This window comes from Botryllus schlosseri, chromosome 8 (genome assembly GCF_051294905.1).
Source record: "Botryllus schlosseri isolate E-star chromosome 8, Bs_hap1, whole genome shotgun sequence".
Classification (NCBI taxonomy): Eukaryota; Metazoa; Chordata; class Ascidiacea; order Stolidobranchia; family Styelidae; genus Botryllus; species Botryllus schlosseri.
The window spans coordinates 11280567-11301994 of NC_137243.1; the positions used below are offsets into that span (position 1 = coordinate 11280567).

The following is a 21428-nucleotide window of genomic DNA, read 5'->3' on the forward strand; positions in this document are numbered from 1 at the left end:
GAGTAGAAGTAGCGACGAAAAAATTTACTCAAGTACGAGTAGAAGTACTTCTTCCATAAGCCACTTGAAACTACTTGAAGTGGAAGTAGAATTTACTGACTTTAAATCTACTCAAGTAAGTAAGTAGTTTTGAAAGCAGTCTTAATTCGTTCTCATGGACTGTCAAAAGCTGCAAATTGAGCTATATCATCATTGGTTTATTATCATCATCATCATCATTGGTTTATTAGCAATTTTATCAGTTCAATACACCACAAAAATGCGATACAATGAAAAGACAGGAAGATGTCGAAGCGACAAGGAGTAGTCTATGGAATCTGACACCCACCTTGGCCTAGGCGATGTAAAGAGGAGGCATGCACACTGAATGAAAGTAAAGAAGATAGTGTAGAAAAAAGAATGCGACAAGAAATAGGGCGGCATGTCATGCAATTAGCAATTAGCAATTTTATCAGTTCAATACACCACAAAAAATGCGATACAATGAAAAGAAAGGAAGATGTCGAAGCGGCTAGGAGTTGTCTATGGAATCAGACACCCACCTTGGCCTATATGCGAAAGGTGCAGAGAGCTTGATTGATGCGTCCCAGTAGGAATCAATTTTCGACAGAATATTGCATTCTTTTGCATCATGTGATGCTGCAAATTAGGGTATTTATATGAAAATGCGACACTTTAACCCTTTGTTTACTAGAAAATCCCGTTTTAGAGAATATCATGGCATGGCGCCCTACCCGGCACCCCATATTATAAGGCCCCAAATTTAGGCCAAGAGCAATACGAAGAAGTTGTATCGGATACGTTTTCAACACTTTGCGCGATTGGTATACGTAAATAACAAATATTGTGGATCGTAGGAGTTATATTCAGAGTAGATTCATTTGCGAAAAATAGAAGCATTTCTACACTTGTTTTTATGCTTCAACGTGTATGTTCTGCATACAAAAGAACTCAAAGTATGATACTCGGAATTGAAATACAAATAGGCTGCAACTTTTAAAAAGCAGAATATATATTTCATGTCTTTTGTCCATAAACCTTCAAAGGTGGTCTGCTAAAACAGATGTAACGTTAAAAAAAGCCGGATTTTCCAGATTAGCAAGACACGTCATGGGCTGGTAGATTACGAAATGATAGGTATAATTGCTAGATTGCGAAACGGTAGTTTCAAACGTTCTGGTGGGCCATATTTACTGTGATGAAATATTTGATATGGGTGACAATGCGGTGTGAGCGGAACCATGCAATCCGGTATACATAAATTATATTCACTGATACTTTCGTGAACACATATTTGTCGCTCCATAACTATTGTGCTGTGTACTGTGCAACAAAATTTCTGGGCTTCATCTAACTTTTATGAATATTAAATGTTGGTACTCCGTGAAAACATCCCCGAAATTCCTAAGGGTATATTTCGTATTGGGGTATTAAACTACTTCTACTTGACAAACTGAAAATAGCGAAAAGTAAGTAAGTAGATCACAAAATATTACGAAGAAGAAGTAGAAAAAATCAGATCTACTTGAGTAAGTACCAGAAGTAGTGGAAAACTATTTGAGTACTTCAATAAGTAGAAGTACTTCGTTACTCTGCAAAGGTCCACTTACAAACGTTTAACGTTTGCTTACACCCGCCGATATTCAAGTCTGTTACGCTTGACAATTCTGATCTAATCCGAAAAAAAAATATCTACGATAGCTTTTATTCCAGTTCTGCTCTAATTTGGAAGAGCAGTATAATCAGATAAAACGTTTGCTATTTTTCAAATACCAATACAGGATGAATTTTATCTTGTGTCTGAGTCGGGCTTCGAAATCATCGTAAAAGTTTGCAGAGGTTTTTGTTAATTTTGTCATGTTGCTCTGAAACGCGTCACGTTCCAAATTTGTCTGGATTCTGGCCGCTACAATCCATCGAGAAAAAAAATCTCAAATCCTAATCCACCAAAATTCAACAAATCCGGTTTTCCTAATCCTAATCCATGCTCATCTCTGCTATAGATAACCAACCCACAGTAGGTGAGCTACTCGCGCATCACCTATACTGATATGTATTAAACCGTAGTGTCCTCCTATGTGGAGTGTGTACAAATCCAAATCAATCAATCGACATATTATATTTTCATCTGCCCAAGACACAGACGATGTACCCGATACACAATGCGATGCAATGAACAAATAGGGGATGCCGAAGGACCAACCAGTTGGGTCTCTTGAACTGGCCTTGACCTAATGCCCGATGTCACAGTCTTCTTCGTTGGTTCTTTTTAGAAGCTATTTGTTGCTCTTTTTCTTTCGTTATCGGATCTTTTTTCTGGGCTTTTTTTGTCGCCGTAAGGCAATACGACACGCGGGGGACGGGGAGCCGAGAATCAGGGTTGTAATGAATCGAGTCATGACTCGACTCGAGTCAGACTCGAGTCACGATTTTTTTGTGACTCGACTTGACTCGAGTCATTTTCTTGAAATGGGAAAATGACTCGACTCGACTCGAGTCAATATTTGGGTTGACTCGACTTGTACTCGAGTCATTACGCGTGACTCGACCAAAGTCATTGACTTAGTTTATTTTATATGACTCGAAGACGAAGAAATTTGCGAATCGTAACGGCTAGATCAAGGCATCTGACGAATTCTGCCGACATCGCTATTTGTCACCACTGCGTTCGTTGCACTAGTCTGACATCAGATAGGCCGCTGTAAAAACAACAGACAATGGTACTATAGAGATTGTAGGTGGTACGGTGAGCACAACTATAATAAATAAACAAAGAATCGGTCACCGTAAATACTATTTTATTCAAATCGAAATTTTTCGACGGCAATAACTCCGCTTCCACTGGTTGGAATTGAACCAAATTTGGTGAGCATCGTTCCTATAGACAGCCTAACACTTTCATGGGGTGAACAGAAAATTTTCAAATTTTTTATTATTTATTTTTAAATAATAAATAGAAACTTACTTCTCCTGTAGCAAAGCGGTTACTGGCTGGAATTGAACCAAATTTTATGTGTAGGCTTAAATTAGGTAACCTAACAATTTTATCAAGTAGCCAGAACGACTTGAGAAAAAAATTCATTTTTGAAGAGCCCTAATGTCCAAAGGCATTATGCGCCTAATTGGCTGGCGCTGGTTGGATTTGAAACAAACGGTTTTTTCAAATACTTTGTTTAAAACATGTTTTAAACAGTGTTTTAAACAAATGCGTTTCTGAGAAGAAAAAAAATTGTTTGTGTTTTTCAAACGTTGTCTAATTATTCCATACTTGTGTAAATAGGCTACGTCTGAAAAAACATGTAGTATGAGTCTTCGGACGATTTGCACCCAAAATAATCGCCGTAAACGATGTGGGGCGGCTGGAACCATGGAAATCGTCGTCAGTTCAACAGTTTTTGCACGTAGATATAGACCATTGGCAGGCTACTGAATGGGTGTTCTGATGATGATGACCGCCGACCGTAAAAATGCTGCATAACGATGTAGTTCCGGATTAAGATATTTTTGGTCTGTTTACTACAGTGATCGGAAGCCCTTTTGGTCGAAGGAGCCATATTTACCCTACACCAGTGGGTGATATCGTGGGCGATATCGCCCCCTAGGGGGCGATTTGGCGTTCTAGGGGGGTGAAAATGACGAAGGGGGCGATAGGGGGGCGAAAACGGACAAAGGGGGCGATAGGGGGTCGATGACGCGTCAAAGCAGCTGACCTTTTTTTTTAGTCAACCCACGGAAATTTAGTTACAAAAGTGTCAAATTAGGCTTCGAGCCATAAAGTTGACCTTTTTTTCTAGTCAACCCACCGGTGATTGCAGTTTGTATGCCCAATTTTCGGTACACAAAATTTGGCGGGCGGTGATCGGTGTTGAGCTTGAAAAGGGGGCGGTGGGTCGAAAAAGGTTGGGAACCACTGCCCTACACTTTCAATTGTCAATGCAAATCCACTGTGACGTCACAATAACTATTCGTGACGACATGGATAAAAATAGAAAAAAACATGTTTTAAACAAGGGCCTTGTTTTAAACATGTTTGTTTTAAATTGATTTTTGTTTTAAAAGCAACCCTAGCTAGCGCCTAATGATACTGTCCTGACAATCTAAACCCTACAAGACAAATGCCATACCGCAAGGAAAAATTATTTGCCAGTGGAGAAATATCAATTTGAAATCGTGTGCGTCTTTTGGTTTAGTACGTTTGGGCGATTTCAATATCTTTTGACATATCAGACAGGAGGTAACGAAATAACACCATGTAACAAAGTCATACCAACGTGTCCGCCCGCCCCAAGATGTTTAGGCCTAATTATTATTTACGGACCCTACAGTTTCAAATACACTCCCTCAACTCAACTGGTAAATCTGATTACGTGAGCAGAGATGATAAAAAATTGATAGCAATATATATGCAATTCCCGATCATTTCGACCGATCCAATCATGAATTATTGAAAATTTTCGGGCTTGCGCGTTTAGTTTAGGCGAAATATGCTGACCCACTAAAACAGTACATCAAATCTCGCTGGTGGCGGCAAAACAAACAACGTGATGGGGGTCTGAGGGCGAAGCGAAGCCCCCAGAAGTTCGATCTATCACCCTATGGGGGCCCCAATATCAACATTTTAGGGGGCTGACAAAGTGCTGTTTCGGTCCTGCCTGTGATGGAGAGGCCCATTTCAGATGAGCATGAGCATTGAGCATCTGTTAGCGTGTTTGTCGGAGAGTGTCGATCAGTATTATTTGAACCTAGTGCAGGGGTCACCCAACAGGCGACCCGCGAGGTCATATTTGTGGGTCTGTGACGAGATTTAGAGTTACAAAGCTATATTCTCCAGTGCCCAACATTGCTATTCCTCACTATAGCAGATACGGCTTCGGCGATGGTAATAGCATTCTATTGAGGAAGAGTCAGCTGGTATGAATCGGCAATAGGCATATTCCCTTGATATGCCATGGCCCAGATACTGCCAAGAACTCGACGCTTCGAAGACAACTTGCGGGGCCTCTCCGACTAAATCAAGCTTTACGAGAAGATAGTTTCCCAGCAAGTATAGCGTGTCTACTGTCTAGCCAACCTTAATATCAATGCGTAAGTCACAGAAAAGTGTTGTCAGGTAGCGCACCAGTTGAAAATAGAAAGAAAGTGCTGATTATGATATTTTTTGTTGCATTATTTCTTTTGTGGATACTATGTTCGTCGCCCATGATAGAGAGCATAGCGTTGTGTTGACGTAAACGTTGTGTTGACGTGGTGTGCGAGTGTGCGTCCTACTTTATCTCGATATTGAATTCGTATGCGGCTCGCTGCCTCTACGAAATTTGAAAAGCGGCCGGAGACCTGTTTTCAGTTGACGACCCCTGCCTTACACGGTAGTAGCGTTTATGAGCTCAATCCTTTCTTAACCCATCATAGATATCGCCCGTTGAAGCGCTGCAGAAGTTAGTTTGAGAATGGACCCTCAACTTATAGAGTATACAATACACATTTATTAGTTGTGATGACATCATTGATTCAGACACTGATAAATTTTTCGTAGTGAAGCACGATGATATATCTTCATGGGGAATGGGGTTGCTTCATATATGTCGCAGTGGCAATAGATGTTTTGAGAATTTCTTTAACTCATCACGAAGCCACACATCTTCGATAACAGCTACTGCGCTACCTTAGAAATCAGAAAAGGAATGCCATCGGGCCAATTTTTTATCATCGCGGTTGTTAATTTATGGGCTCCTGCTTGGTAAATTTCGTGTTATCGCGGGTTATCTGTCTCAAAAATATGTCTCATTTGAGCTGGTACATCGCGCTGCCTTCCTGTGATTTTAGGTTTGTTTCGTGCTTACCGAACTGCATAAAGACAAATGAGTTCCATGATCGTATACGCAGAGCGACGAAAGCAAGAAAACGATCATAACAATGCTGTGCCTATATAGGAATGCTTGGAGGTCATGCGGTGATGGATTGCATAACGAGAGGACGGGGCAAGTTGGCTTAGGAGCGAAAACGCAATGGAGTGAAATAGCTTAGTTATTATTTTGACTTGCGATTGATTTCTTATAATTCTGCAGGTAAAATGCACATCACGCGATGCTCAAATGGGTGCTGTGGTATAGCCTACCCTTGCCGTGTGCTCGTCGGACTAATTACTGATAATTATGTTTGGCACTGCAATGACACCGAACTGTATGATTACTCGTCTTTATCACCCTCATTTCGTCGATATCTATTTGATGATTAACAATGGATATGTTGTCAATTTGACGTCGACTCATAACTATTAAGAATATCAATAATATTATGTACCGATGCTCGCCGTCATTGTTTGTCTTGCAATTGCAAAACTCCAGGGAAGTCAGTCAAGTGCAACTTTTTCAGGCAATGTTCAATTTGATATGTGTCCCGATCTTTTTGTAATAATGTAATTATAGTAACTAAATATTGATTGATATCCAGAATTCCGTACTGTCATTGAGATTACTTTTCGACTAGACGACGCGGTAACTGAGTAAAGAGGCGTGAAAAACATTCCACCGCGAAGACGATAGTTTTTTAACTGTTCGCAATTTGTCAATGATAAGACGTTTTATTATGATTTGGTTTGAATACTGTGATTCTTTATCAGGTTTAGTATTCATGTAACTTGAAGATTAATTTAGTATGGTGGTTTTAGACAGAATGCGCTTCTGTTCTGGACTGTGTCTATCGCCAGGATTAACTGTGGTGACGTTTGTTTTAGTATGAGGCAAGTATGGGTAAATCAAGAAAATTTCATGAAAGACCAGAAGTTCATCGTTAAGTATATATATGACAAGAGAGATGATTTGCTTCGGTCATGTCACCAAAACAGATAACGAAATAAGTAACAGGTACATCAGCATAATTGTATAAACGGCTATGCTCATTAGGGCTCTTGAAAAATGACTTTTTTTCTCTAATCGTACTGGCTACTCGATAAAATTGTTAGGTTACCTAATTTAAGCCGGTCACCGATTCTTTGTTTATTTATTATAGTTGTGCTCACCGTAAATACTATTTTATTCAAATCAAAATTTTCCGACGGCAATAGCTCCGCTTTCACTGGTTGGAATTGAACCAAATTTGGTGAGCATCGTTTCTATAGACAGCCTTACACTTTCATGGGGTGAACAGAAAATTTTCAAATTTTTCATTATTCATTTTTATATAATAAATAGAAACTTTCTTCTCCTGTGGCAAAGCGGTTACTGGCTAGAATTGAACCAAATTTTGTGTGTAGGCTTAAATTAGGTAACCTAACAATTTTATCAAGTAGCCAGTACGATTTGAGAAAAAAAGTCATTTTTGAAGAGCCCTAATGCTCATATGGGCAACAATTGCGATATAAATGCCGGTCCGTGGACATATGAGCATACGACATTACAGCATGCGAGACTTCGGCATGCGACAATTTGGCATGCGACACATGAGCAATTGAGCATGTGGGTTAAATTACGGGTTAGGGGTAGGTTAGGGTTGGATTTATGGTTGGGTTAGGGTTGGATTTATGATTGGGTTAGGGTTAGGCTTTAGGTTAGGTTAGGCTAGGTTAGGTTAGGTTAGGCTATGTTTCGGGTTAGGGTAAGTTTTTGGGTTATACAGAACATGCTGAAGTGACGCATGCTGATGTGTTCCATGCTGAACTGTCGTTTTCCATTGTGTCGCATGCTCATATGTCGGGCAACCATAAATGCCATCCACCTAATCACGAAAGTGGATTTTATTCAATAGTTGAATTTCGCTAAAAAAAGTTCGAAAAACGGCATATTATTGTCATATCATTACAGTTTATACCTAGCCTACACTTTTGTCTACACATATTTCTATTGACAGTGCAATATAGCAATTTATCAGCGACAAACCAACCCTATTACACTAGATCAGGGCTTCTGAACTTCCCTTGTATAACGGGCCGCAATTTAACAGCAAAAGACGCTGCGGGCCGCAGAACATTATTTCCAGGTATTTGTGAGCTACTATTAAATTTAGGCTACTGTATAGTATTTACCAGTCGTATACGGGCGTTTAGTACATTTTCGTGCATTCTAAAGCAATAATGGACAGAGTTCGTAAGTTTGCAGTTTTTTTTTTGTGAGAATATTATCTTCCAGCGACGCAAGTAGGCCCATATTCCGTCATTGAGCGTGCATTGCATTAGTTGCCAAGTCGGTGCAGTGTGCACCTTCAAACCATTCCACCAGAGAACGGAACTCTCTGTTTCAATGCGTGAGCAAGCAAGTAGTGCCTAAAATTACGGTTACTTTTTCGTTGCAGAGGCCATGATCACTTTGAGCCCTCAGTGTTATGAGACTAAGTCTGGCGTTTCAGGGTCATTTCTGAACAAACCAATCAACCCTACTCCTTTCATTCCATTGCTGGAGCCCTGCACCAGCAGTCATACAGATAGAAGTCAGCTTTGTTAAGTTGATGTTTTTCGCTGGTCCTTCCTCGCGTTTGCCCTGCCAGCATTTCCACTCTGATAAAAAGCACCCAGATAATTAGCTATGTAATGTCTAGAGTCAGTGGATTTGTCCGATGCTAGGCTAAAGTAGTCTACGCAGCAAGGTATTTCAGAACATGCGATGAACAATCGACTGAAATTGCTGTTACTCTTCTGGTCATGATTGAATCAAACAACTGTAGCTTAAAAATTTGTCAGGTGATGTTGTCCTTGCTGTTAAGTTTCGGAAGCAGCGAGTATTCGCAGAGAATGTTGAAGTTCTATTGAAATCACACCTTCTCTGGCAAATTTCATGTGTATTCCTAGCAATTTTGAACTATGCGTCTCTGTAACACCGTCGACAATTTTAACAATGCCTCGAAATATGGACTGGTAGGATTGACAGCTAGCTAGCAATAATTTTTCAAACATCAGGCGATACGAATAACTTCAGAAGAAAGTGTCGTGGTATAATTCCAACCGTCTACGCTTCGCTACGAAAACTGTTCTTCGACAAACATGTCTCATCGGTTTTCCAATTATATCTGAGAAAGCAAATTGATTGTTGCACGCAGAGTTACAAACTCATTTCGCGTCGTTTAATTTCCCGTTCCTTGAACCAGAGTCCAGCCTAATACCGATTCCAAACAATAACAATCTACACTCGAGCATATATCAAGAAACCAGAACACATCAAAGAATGGGTAATCAAACGAGACAGAGACGGTGCGATAAGACAGCTAAGTAGCTAAATTAATATGTAACAATATCATGCCAGTAGCAATTACGTTTATAATGAAATATGTCGCGGGCCGCAAAATAGACGTCTGCGGGCCGCGGGTGTTGAACCCCTGCACTAGATACAACATCAATCAAAATCTCATCGCAATCCAACGACGTATAAACACTGATTTATTGTTCGTACCTATCCGAAGAGGCCCTATATAGCCATAGCCCGAGCCGGCTGGTGGTCATCACTAATCAGTTCACACTCAGTTAAAATCCAATATTTTATGCTCCGCAGGTGGAACCAGTCTCCTACATATTAACGGTAGACATCGCATTTTGGGAAATCAGTCAGTCAGTCAGTGATTGTATTGAAATCCGACGAATTGTTGATGATATTCGTTAAACCAATTATATCTTCTTCTAATAATTGCGCAATATGAGCAATGAGCATTGACAACTTTCTCAACAGCTGTACCAATAAATTTAATATTTTCATATGGGTAAATGACATGTCACAGGCTGATGTATGAGAGAGACTTTATTGTGTCGTCAGTCAAGCGGAACATTAATAACAATCAAATTAGGTGTGTAAAAAGTACTCAAAAACAAACAAACACAAACATACACACACAAGATGTCATCATTTTCTCAGAGGTGCCAAAGCGGTAATCGTTGGTACTCTGGTAGAAGTAAAAGGAACATCGTAAATTTCTATGCGCGTAAGTTCAAGAAGCGCTTTCCAAAAGACCTAGTTTTGCTCAAAAAATGAAAACTGATAAGTAGAAGTGGAAGTAGTCTAACAACATATTCAGGGATGATGTGAAACTCTGAAAGGTTCTGGTTCGTATGAACGCAAACCTTTTTGAAAGGTTCTATGTGATCGCGAACGTGAACAGTGAACACGAACCTATGACGTCATGTGACGGGATAATGCTAATTCTTACCCTACATTTCCGTACCGTGCGACATTAATGTTCATGATACCTAACGGCCACATTATGCCACAATGCTGACAACTGTATCAACTGGAGCAATCAAATGCTATAATACTTACATAAAATCAATATTTTCCGTCGCTTTGCCAGAAATTTGGACGAGGTCTTGCAATGGAATTTTAACTTACTATAACTTACGCCTTAACGGTCTAGACTCTAGAGGCTAAACCGAACAGTGTATTCTCAAGGCGTCAGACTGATGCTACATTAGTATTGATAAGAGTAAAATACCGGTTTCTATACTTGCTTCAGATTACCTCAAATTAAGTTATACAGTATAGCCAACACCCCAATCGGGCTTGTTTGGTTAATATGATACATTAAACATATCAAAGCAAGATAGATCCCGTACGTCTGCTATATACTTTTTATATTAGACAACTAAGCATTCTTTATAATATCAATTTCATTGACGTGAATCATTGATAAAATGATTGTTATTGCGGGTCAAGCTCAAAGCAGATAGTCACTAAATATTCACAAACGGAAAGCCGAAAATGTTGAGCAAATTTTTGTAACAAAGCGAATATTGAGAAGGGCAGTGGATGCTCGTTTAGTGCTGAATTTCTTTACTCGCTGCCAGCACCATGCAGTGAGTCGTCAGAAGTTTAAATAGAAAGAATTTCAATCCAAGATGTTTTAATGACGTGAAAAATTGTAATAAAGGAATAAGCGGGGCCTATACGATATCGTAGTCCCGGAATAAGGTTCACAGTGCAGAACCTACCAAGGTTGTGGCGAGGTAGCGCCTATGGGTTGCGGGTTCGAGTCCGACCGATGTCGACTCCAGAATTCTTACTCAAGTGTTGGCGGTTTATCTAAGCTCCTCCTGGCCATTTCATCCGCGTAAGCGGTGTCTTATAAAAGCCTTGAAGTGGGCCGTGCTACAAGTCGGCAGCTACAGAATTAAAATGAAGCACATTGGCCTGGTGTAAATGACCATAGCAGCCGAGAAACACCACGAATACCACAAACAAACGAAAAACAAAACAAACCTACCGATGTTGGTTTGCGAACGCGAGCCTCCGAATTTCCGAGGTTCGCACACAGAACCACCTCTAATAGTCACTGAAGTAAAAGTAGGAAAAACCTATTGGAGCACTCCGAAAAGGTAGAAGTACTTTATTACTAACCACCTTTGGTTTTTATCCATCAAACCAACCCCTCCGTTCGATGTTATTATAATAAACAGGCTCGATTGAGTGTATCTGTGACGCAAGACCAATGGCAGCGAGCAAAATGCGATATGCGGAAGTAATATAAATTGTAAACGGTAACGACAAGAATTTTTTGAATTGTTGACTATATTCTGAGGTAAACCAAAATCCTTCATACGATAAGATAATCAGATAGTTCAAAGGCATGGCCGCCAAGAGCGGCTTTCGCTTTCGTTAAAAATACCCAAGGTTGACCTTCCACCTCTCATGCTGCCTGTATCATGATAAACGACATTTCTACGAGCAGCAGCTACGCTAGAAAAAGGAAAGGTGGAATTTGAATGAACATAAATTCACACTCATTAGTCTCTGTGTTGGAAATTCCACATGACGAATATATACGATGTAATAACCAATCGAAAAATAGTGTACAGGCTTACGAATAGTAAGTGGCAGTACGAGCAAGCATGTATTATATCAAGTAGCGCCCATACATTGCTTTGAAATAACAGCGACAATAAATTTCTGGTATATATAAAGATTAATGACAATTTGTTGGTGATCAGTAATTCTGTGTAGCTGCTGGGAACAGTGTTCGGAAATTATTGTAAACTGATTCTATTCTATGCTAACCAAAGCCCATATCAATTCGATCCTAATAATGTTAAATCGATCCATACTTGCAAAACTAGCTCTAAAATTTTGCAGGGCTTAACAATATTTCCACCATAACATCTGGTTGTCCCTTCTGTAACTCATGCGCTCGGCCGCGAATATCAAATTAGAAAAGATTTCCGAACGTAAATTTAGGCTAATCTACATTCAAAGGTACATCAGTTTATATGTATTGTAATGTATTTTGATATAGATACACTTTTACTAAAGAGATTACTGTACAGGATGTTCAAGCGAAGTCGTATCAAGTTAACTCCGCTCATGCTTTAGTACAGATTTATCCGTTGTAGTGGTGATGGTGACGGATGACCCGAGTGCGTCCGCGGACGGTGACACTGTCGCGGGCGATAGCACAGTGACTGTGATCGTGGTGCTTGAAGTGATAATTTATATTGTTGGCTTTATCGGAAACATACTCGTCATATTTGTCATTACATTTCTGAAAGAATACAAGAAGATTCCTCACTGGTAAGAAACACTGTAATGTTAATTTATCGTGGTTATTCATTATCATATCCGTTGAATATACCATTCAATTGTATATTGAAGTTCTGTACCTCCAAGAATCTCTATCATATCGGTATGCAGTAAGTTTTTGATAGGTGACTATTTTTGATAGTTTGATCATTTCGCGTCATTTATGTGATATTTCATCAGAAGTAAGAGTGTATTTGACTCATTATACCGGGATGGTGGGGTGGGTGTAAAGGCCGGATAAGTGTTGATGACTTGATTCGCACGCCGCGCCATTGTAGAGATCTGGTAAAATATGTCGTGATTCCTTTCAATGTATCTTAGTTGACCGCCTTTGTGTACTCATTTTGCTTCCTCCCAAGCTTCAAATTTATTCTTCTCAAGGTATCTCCTTCAATTATCCTTAGCGGACTTCTTGTTCCTCAACACGATTCCATTCAAAGTCCTGGAAATGATTCGCGGTTCGTGGGATTATTCCGTTTCCACTTGTCGAGGAGTTCAAGCTCTTCTCTATTTAAACTACTATGCCTCTGTACTGTTCCTCATGGTAAGAACTTAATGATAAAACCTTCATCCCATTTTACTGACGCTCTATAGCAGGGGTGGCCAACCTTTTTGCTATTCACGGCCACATTTCGACTACTGATGTAGCCTACGGCCGCATTCCATGACATATATATAGTCGTAATGAACTAGCTATGGACGCCAAATGCCCATGTTAGAGTGTCTATGACTATTTCTAGTGAACTCCGGACTAATCTATTCATTCGTTTAGGCTTGCTATACACACCGAAGTCGCGAGTGGTCACGGGTCCTGTTATGGTACTGGAGATTGTCGCGCGAAGCGCAAAATTTTTTCAGACTTACTAATGAATTTAGTGATTAATATTAGTAGTTTTACATATTACCATCAAACATTTATCCTTTATCAGCCCATGGATGTGATCAGATTCACCGGTAGAGTTGATGGAGGAGGTGTTTTCGAAAATTTAGGGCAAGTTATAGATGATGATGCATCTTCGGGTGGGCCAATTGTTATTAGTCACTTTGTTGCATGCTGCTATTTCTTGATCTCCCATCAGGATTGTCGGTATAGTGAGGCGTACACGACTCCGAGTTGGTATTTCTACATGGGGCGCATCATTTTCCTCTGCTGTTCGAATCTGTAATGTGGGACTCTAATCGCAAAGGCCCTACAATATCAAAATCGAAAAATCAAGTCCCATTGAATCGCGTCCAGCGCGAAGAAAATTTCAAGATTAATTAAAATCTATCAAGAAATCGGGAGTCAATTCGTATATTCAAATTGCATGTTCGCCGACCGTCGCCAACACATGGTAATTGAACTACGTCTCCAGGGACGCACAAATTTTCTTCTATGCGCCCGCAGGTTGGCCACCCCTGCTCTATAGTATATAGAGTCTGTACAATAAAAAACTTATGGAGTGATCTAGTACTACAACAAAATTGTAGGATAAAGTATGAAAAATCGACTGAACGTGACCATTTAAGTATGATGGCATAATGGGGGTGACAATTGATGCGTATAGTGAGATTTAATTAGGTAACAGGTTTATTGATATCGCTAATAAAAAGAGTATCCTCGCGGAGGGATCAAATTTACAAGAATTGAATACAAGACAATAAAGACATTTAGGACATATTTTAACATTAATGAAATGAATCTCGCACTATACGACGGTAATAAGACAGGCTATTTCCAAGTTTTCATTTCGTACAGATTTATCGTTTCAAGGTTTTGTTTCAAGGTCATGGCATTTGACCGATACACTGCTGTTTGCCATCCACTGTCTCCCAGGGTTGGTCTTTTCCGAACCCCGGCGTTCTGCTATTGGGTCACCGCAGCAATATGGGTAATTTCACTTGCTCTTTGTACACCGGTTGTTTTGTACAGTGATAAAGCAGGATTTCATCCTAATTGTGGATGCAGGTAAAATTATTGTCATTCAATTCGATATTGCGAAATTCATGTTCCGATTTGCTTGTTTGCAGTTTCAATTTCCCGAGAGACATTGACGCATTTTGCCGATTGAATCCCAAAACGGAGTCGCGAGAATGTTCAAACCGCTCGTTCACTCCCCCACAATGTCTGTATGGAGGTTCCAATGAGCCCTTGACTGATGCGGATAACAGTATTCTGGTGAATGCGTATCAACATTACGAACTCAGAAATGCATATCCTGCACCGCATGAAATCGGCGGAATGTCATCTGGCGATGTATATCGAACAACTTCACCGTGAGGAATTTTTGTAAACTATATACTCTCATACTCATTTCATTGATTATTATTATGATGGATTAGTCATATACGTTCGTGTGTGCCCGGGAGCATATTGATAGCGTCAGAGCGTACACACAATATGATAAGCGACGAGGAGAGTATAGTACGATATGACAATGTATAACAAGGAATGATATAAATAATGTTATAATTGTCTGCTATATAGCCCACCCAAAAATCACAACCGTATAGTGGGAGAATATGGTTCGATCAAGGACCACTTCACTCAATCCATCTAATAATAGTAGTATTTCGTGATTGAATTCAGAATCGTTGCAAAAAAGTAATTACAATATTTATCGTCGTGTCCCGTAATCACACTTAAACGTTTTGACTGGGAAGAGTGACGATCATTAGCCGATTCATCACTGTTGAGTTGCGGACACACTTATTCTGGATATTTCCTTACATAAATCTAACACATATATTGACATTCTGTGTCTAATTGTTGAATTAATTGTGACATGTAAGCATTTTTACTTCTTATAAAAGTATACGTATGTGCTTATGTTTTCAAGCATGTATAAACCGTCCTCTATCCTCGAAATATATGCTGGATATGCATATTATGGCGGCATTATTATATTAGTCCTATAATTCATCCGTCCGTATTATACTTTGGTCTCATCCCTGCTTAAATTACGTGTCTTTGAAAAATTGTATGATATAATCGATGTAGCACTCTTGTAATATATCTCATCTGTTCGTGTTCCACAAAACCCCATTCCATAAACAGCTGTTTTCATTTAAACGACTATCTCATATTTAATTATATATCATATTATGACGTAGAATAATTTTCCAATAGCCTGTCCTGTCCATGTTTGTTTAATGTTTATACTTCACTATCAACGAACGACTTGAGTGATCAGCAGTCTACAAGCGGCTTGGTGTGGCAGCAAATAATAATCATTTCGATATACATTCCAAGTTGCGAGCAATAAGCTTCAATTTTATTCAGGGTCTCACCTCCCAAAACTGTATACGCCTCCCGTGCGTAACGCGTAAAAGTAATCAGCCGAATGCGTGGACCGCGAAATCACTGCAACGTGACTTGACTTTTATTACTAAGACGTATAGCAGACAACAGAAGTTTCGAAGTGCTACATTTTGATGGAAAACTGCCATCGAACGACATCTGCTTTGATAAATATCACAGCTTTCAAGTTTACCGCGGTCACCCCTTTATGTATTAGGTATTGATCGCTTTAAAACAGAGCCACGTCAGTTTATAAAATATAATTCACCCCTATGCGTGTCTTCTCAGATTTTACATTAGTTGGTCTGCTATTTTTACGGACCGAGGAATTGTTTTACAATACTTATAATCGAATTTTATGTGTTTGCGCGAGACTATATATACGGTGGGCCTGACGCCTATCTGCCCCCGAGAGATCTTTGAAACTTAATTTGACATTAGAATGAATTTATATGTCTGAACCGGCATTTCAGTCATGCACATATCAGGACTTACATGCCTTCATGTATTGATTTTTAAATACTATGTAAATGGGTGTGGCCCAGGTAAGTTAAATACACTTGTGTCATTGGCCAATTTTAGGTCTGGTGTTTAAGATGTCGCGAAAACAAATAAATAATGATTTATTTGAGCCACGGGCTCGATCGTTGATTTTTTGTTCGAGATGATCTTAACACGCGCGGGCTATGATATGCTTTAACATAACTGAAGATTAATCCTATAGTCGATATACCGAATTTGTCCACTTCGCTGAAAGCACCTGTAAGCTGCGTGGCGAAATAGCGTATAGGCATAGAGGTTTACGCACACCAGTTGCGATTTTTGAATATTCCTTTGAAATATGTTGTTAACAGTTACAGGAAACGTACAGAACCCGACACCGACAGTGTAGCGTGTGGTGCTTACGATCCTTTTCGACCGGGGTGGAAAATATTCACTTATTTCAATTTTTCTGTAATGTTCCTCCTGCCGTTGTTGGTGAGTGACTGGTATTTTCATCACATTCTTTCTCCGTATTGGTTGGGTATGGGTATATAGTGTAGCCGTATATAGTCTATTTATATCTCGTACACACAGCACATTAATCTCGTAAAAAAGGTAATGAACTGGAATACTGTTATCATGAGCAACAATCGCATGAGTTTGCATATGGCTGTTCGGGTATTGTACATACGACTCGCCGTATTCTTGTCCATGAATTGTGTAGTTCACTTTTACGGACTATATACGTCTACTTCATAGGCTGTCAATTCAAAGCACTACAATTCCTTACCATTTATTCAAGAAGAAGATATGCCTTGAGGCACGGGTCTCGCGGCCCGCCACGGTTATTTTTTCAAAAAAGCGTGTCAATTCTTAAAATGTTATCGACCAAACCGGGTTAATTTGTCGCCCGTAGATACATTATAGATATTTATTCTTAACAAATGGTCTCCGTACTATGCATGGGGACTGGAGAGTTTATTTAATAAAAGGTGTTTTAAGCAGGCATGGTTCAATGCGGAGCTAGAATTCGGCTCCAGAACGGAACGGTTCAGGCTTGAATTGAAAATAATTCCTGCTCAAATCAAACAGAATGACTACTCGAGTAACCATCGACATATAATTTGCGCTACTTTTCGGCTCAAATCGGGCTGCAACCAACGTTGGGGCTCGTGGTCAATTTACAGGACTCGTTCCCACCTCTGGTTCAATGCAAAATGGTACAATGCATTGCGTATAAGAGTAATGTGGTATTGTGGAATAAAATATTCGAATCTTTGCAAGATATAAGACTATCCATCTTAACAATATGGTAGTGAAGTTCGCGACATGTGAGAAGTAGTAAAATTGGCCCTTTAGCACTTTAGAGTTGAAGACCCCTCCCTGCCTCAAGTCCTTAGGCCAACGTATACAGGTTGTTTGTCTTCATCTAGTCTTACTCCTAGAGAGAGTTTGCATTTTGTCATTTTGACCATTTCGTATTCAAAATCGTTTTATTATAGTGTGATTGCAAGTATTTTTGAAAGTAGATGATTCATAATTTTTCTACCATTAACGGACAGTATGCTTACTCCATTGTTGCGTTATTAAAGTAATCTCGATGTTATGCCCAGAAATGCAATGTCTGTAATAAGGTGTGGCGGATGGAAGAACGTATTTACAGGGGACAGCCCCAGCGAAGTATAGGCCCACTTAAATTGATGGGCTATTCAAATATCCAACTGAAATTCCCTCCATATTGAATACATTATTTCATCAATTTATAAGTCACGATAGGTGTACTTATTCACTATGCCTGGTGAATTTCGCAAATGATGAGTAAGTCGTGTAGATGTATTTGCATCATTGTTACATAGCTAAATAGTCAAATCACCGGGATCATTTCCTGCGTACTAATAGAGTAAATAGACTATCCCCGAAATATATGTAAATTGCTCAATTGGATTCGATAGTTGCAGAGTGTCATCGGCAAGTTATGCGAATGGGACTTATCTTTCCAGCTAATGATTAAAGTGATGCATATCTTGTCCAGTAAAATTACGATACTATCACTTCTCGGCTTAAAAGACTATCTCGCTCAAATGCAGCAGCCATTTCAATTTCGCACGATTATGTGTTTCAGGTTATATCTATTTGTTATGGCTTTATCATTGTCGAAGTCACGAAACGGAAAGAAATCCATACTGGGAAATTCTTGTCGGTACGAGGGCAACGGCGGAAGGTAGTGAATGAAGGCAAGCGCGTGACGATGGTTTGCGGTTTGCTGGTGGTCTGTTTCATACTCTGCTGGTTGCCATTTCATTCGTGGCATATTGCGAAAACAGTGGGCATATCGAACGCGGACGTAGGCGATGAGTGTTTTAGTACCGAAAATTAGCTATACATACAACACTTCATTATTTTCAACAGAAGAGTCTCTGCAACCGAATCGCTGTAGCGATTCGCATTCTAGCATTTATCAACTCGATGTCAAATCCGTTCATCTACAATTTTTTCGGGAAGCATTTTCGAAGCCGTATCAGGTGAATTGTGGCTTTAGAGTTTAGATTAACGGACCATTGGGATTGCTCCGCAGGAAAAAGACATATGACGTCACGGTCGTGACGTCGTCGCAGTAGGCCTATATATAGCATGATCGCTGTCGAAATTGTGGACGCAAACGCTTATAGAATCAATTTGGTTACCCCATATCTTATACTGTATGTTGTAAGGCGGATGTGGGCAAACTACTTCATTTTGTGCGGCCTCCGAAAGCATTAATAAACCTTTTCAAAACATTGATAAAATGAGTAGTAAAAATCTAATTTCTGCAGCGACTTGATATAAGTTTTCTTCAATATATTACATCATGGTATTGATAAGTTATTGTCTTACTATAGATTTTACTACTACTATACTATAGAATTTATCACATCGCAATAGCCTGATATCTTGGTCGGGACCCACCTATACTTTGAAACGTTTCGGTCGTTAAAAATCGCAGAAAGTCGAAACGGAAATGACTCAAACCGAATCACAAGTTTGATTTTAAATTGGCAACTCCAGCAAAAAATAATACTATTCGTGCGTGTGTTACGGAGATTCGCCCTCTATGTGTGCAGTTAGGTACAATAACTCCTTCAAAACTACGGTCACAACTCATTCATAATGTATTGTTCAAAGCAATCTCAAAAGTGAAAAGTTGAAGTTAATGTTTTGCTTTCAACAAAGATCGGCTAAAAAGTATTTCTGTTTCGACGTCGGAGGTAACGCCATTCGTATGACTTATATAATGAATCCTATGCTGCAATGTGAAACACCACATTAAACCGAACAATTATAGGCACAATTGATCAAAATATACGAGCAGCTAAATAAAGCCACTGATTCAATTAGATGTTTGAGACAACACTAACTTCAATTGATGTCGTCTTCTCAAAAGAAAATAGTATTATACAGTAAGACATTTTCTGAAGCGTATTTAAACGCAACGGTTAACGTGCTGTCAGCAGTCAGCATTGGGTGTCCTGAAGTTGAACCAAAAGTAGAAGCAGCATATGCAAATCTATGAACAGATCGCTGCTCACGTATTTAAACTGTCATTCTGTTCTAAGAATCGGCACAACCAAATTCCATCCCTGATTTGACAAATTAGTTATTGAAGAAGACCTACAGCTTATATAAAATCTCGTTCATTTTTTGATGCGTGTGCGCTATTATCAAATCAATATTATATTTGTTATAAATACATATAGTCATATATACATTATCTCCATGTCTTCGGTCACTTCAAATAAAATATTTCGTTTGGGCTTATAATCCTAATTTTACTATATTTTGCGACCCACGAATATGGATTCAGATGTCCAACGCGGCCCTCGAGCTAAAAGGTTTTACCATCACTGTTCAACGGTTATACAAGTTTGTTTGTTTGTGATATTCGTGGCGTTTGTCGACTGCCTACAATGGTCATCTACACCAGACCGATTGTCCTTACCATGATTCCGTATCTGCCGAACAGTAGCACGGTCCACTTCCAGGCTTTTTTAAGACACCGCTTGCGCGGATCGCGTGGCGAGGAGGAGCCTAGATAAACCTCCAACACTTGGGTATATAGGAAGTCTGTAATCGACCTCAGTCGGACTCGAACCCACAACCCATTTCTGTTGCAACAGTGGATCATACCTCTACACTATCTCTTTCCCCCCTCCCTCACGGGTATGCAAGTTATTGTTAGCCTGCACTCCAGCCGTGGGCTAAGTGGGCTAAATTGGCTAATAAGTGAAAGTGATAATTTTCGATAATACGGCGGTAAATTTGAGGCAGATAGATAATAGATTGTGACAAAATCGAAAATATGACATCACTCATAATACTGCAAGGAAAAGGCTTCTTTTGCATAACCTTGTCTAAGTCGCTGACTCATACCGGTGGATACGGCGAAAGACTGTAGAAGAATATTTAACTCTAATTGATCTGCGCATATACCAGTATAGTATTATGGAACTTTGTTCACTTTTTTGCAGTCAAATTAGACTTCGCCGACGAAAGGGCAAATGGCCCAAACTCACGGGATCTACACCTACAAATTCCACGGCCACTACAAGCATGAGTTCAAGAAATCGATCTGCTCGTCTGTGATGCAAGTTAGCATCCTCGTGCTGTTCCCAAGCCGGATAAACACCGCAAAGTCATCCAGACTATAAAAAACGGCACGCACCGATCCTGCGGTGTGATATCCAACCGTCGAAACCCTTTTTTCCGAGAATCACTACGATCCGAAGCGATCGTCATTGTCCGGGGCTGGTTGGAATTGATGTATGCAGACGGCAGACATTTATATATAACGTATAAAATATACATAGTTCACTCCAGTATATGTCCAGTGTCCACATTGCGTCTTGGAATAAATCAGTGCAAATAAATGAATGGTTAAATATATGTTTGTAGTATAGGTAAGCAGGTAGGCACCACGCTCGGGGACAAATATAAATGCAATCGGACACATGCATATTGCATATATTACACAGTATGATTTTGATGAGACGTGTGAGAGAACAAATGAAAAACGTATGTAGGCTATAACATCTGACATGTGCGTCGCGGAGTATATAGGCTTAGGCTATACTATAGAAAACGCATTGTACAACTTTTGCGCTGTCGTGACTAAGCGTACGCAATTACTTATTGATAGAATAAAC

General features: G+C 39.7%; 1 protein-coding gene across 2 annotated transcripts; it reads left to right on the forward strand.

The window, feature by feature from the left end:
* The first annotated feature begins 7361 nt into the window (after positions 1 to 7361).
* On the forward strand, positions 7362 to 21168 carry LOC145444862 (somatostatin receptor type 2-like). Of its 2 annotated transcripts, none has more exons than XM_080322903.1 (8): positions 7362 to 12476; positions 12867 to 13029; positions 14252 to 14433; positions 14496 to 14741; positions 16620 to 16743; positions 18371 to 18592; positions 18658 to 18770; positions 20754 to 21168. In XM_080322903.1, exons 1-8 carry the CDS (start codon positions 12304 to 12306, stop codon positions 20866 to 20868), a joined length of 1338 nt encoding a protein of 445 aa, XP_080179029.1. In that variant the 5' UTR covers positions 7362 to 12303; the 3' UTR covers positions 20869 to 21168. The 2 variants fall into 2 exon arrangements, with proteins under 2 accessions (XP_080179029.1, XP_080179030.1); XM_080322904.1 differs by having other exon boundaries at positions 12337 to 12476; positions 12890 to 13029.
* The last annotated feature ends 260 nt before the right edge of the window (positions 21169 to 21428 follow it).

Excerpts from the sequence above, each read along its gene's own strand:
- LOC145444862 (XM_080322903.1), top strand. The coding sequence starts at position 12,304 with ATGGTGACGGATGACCCGAGTGCGTCCGCGGACGGTGACACTGTCGCG. Across the intron at positions 13,030-14,251 it reads CCTCTGTACTGTTCCTCATG|GTCATGGCATTTGACCGATA; the intron begins GTAAGAACTTAA and ends TTTTGTTTCAAG. Across the intron at positions 14,434-14,495 it reads CATCCTAATTGTGGATGCAG|TTTCAATTTCCCGAGAGACA; the intron begins GTAAAATTATTG and ends GCTTGTTTGCAG.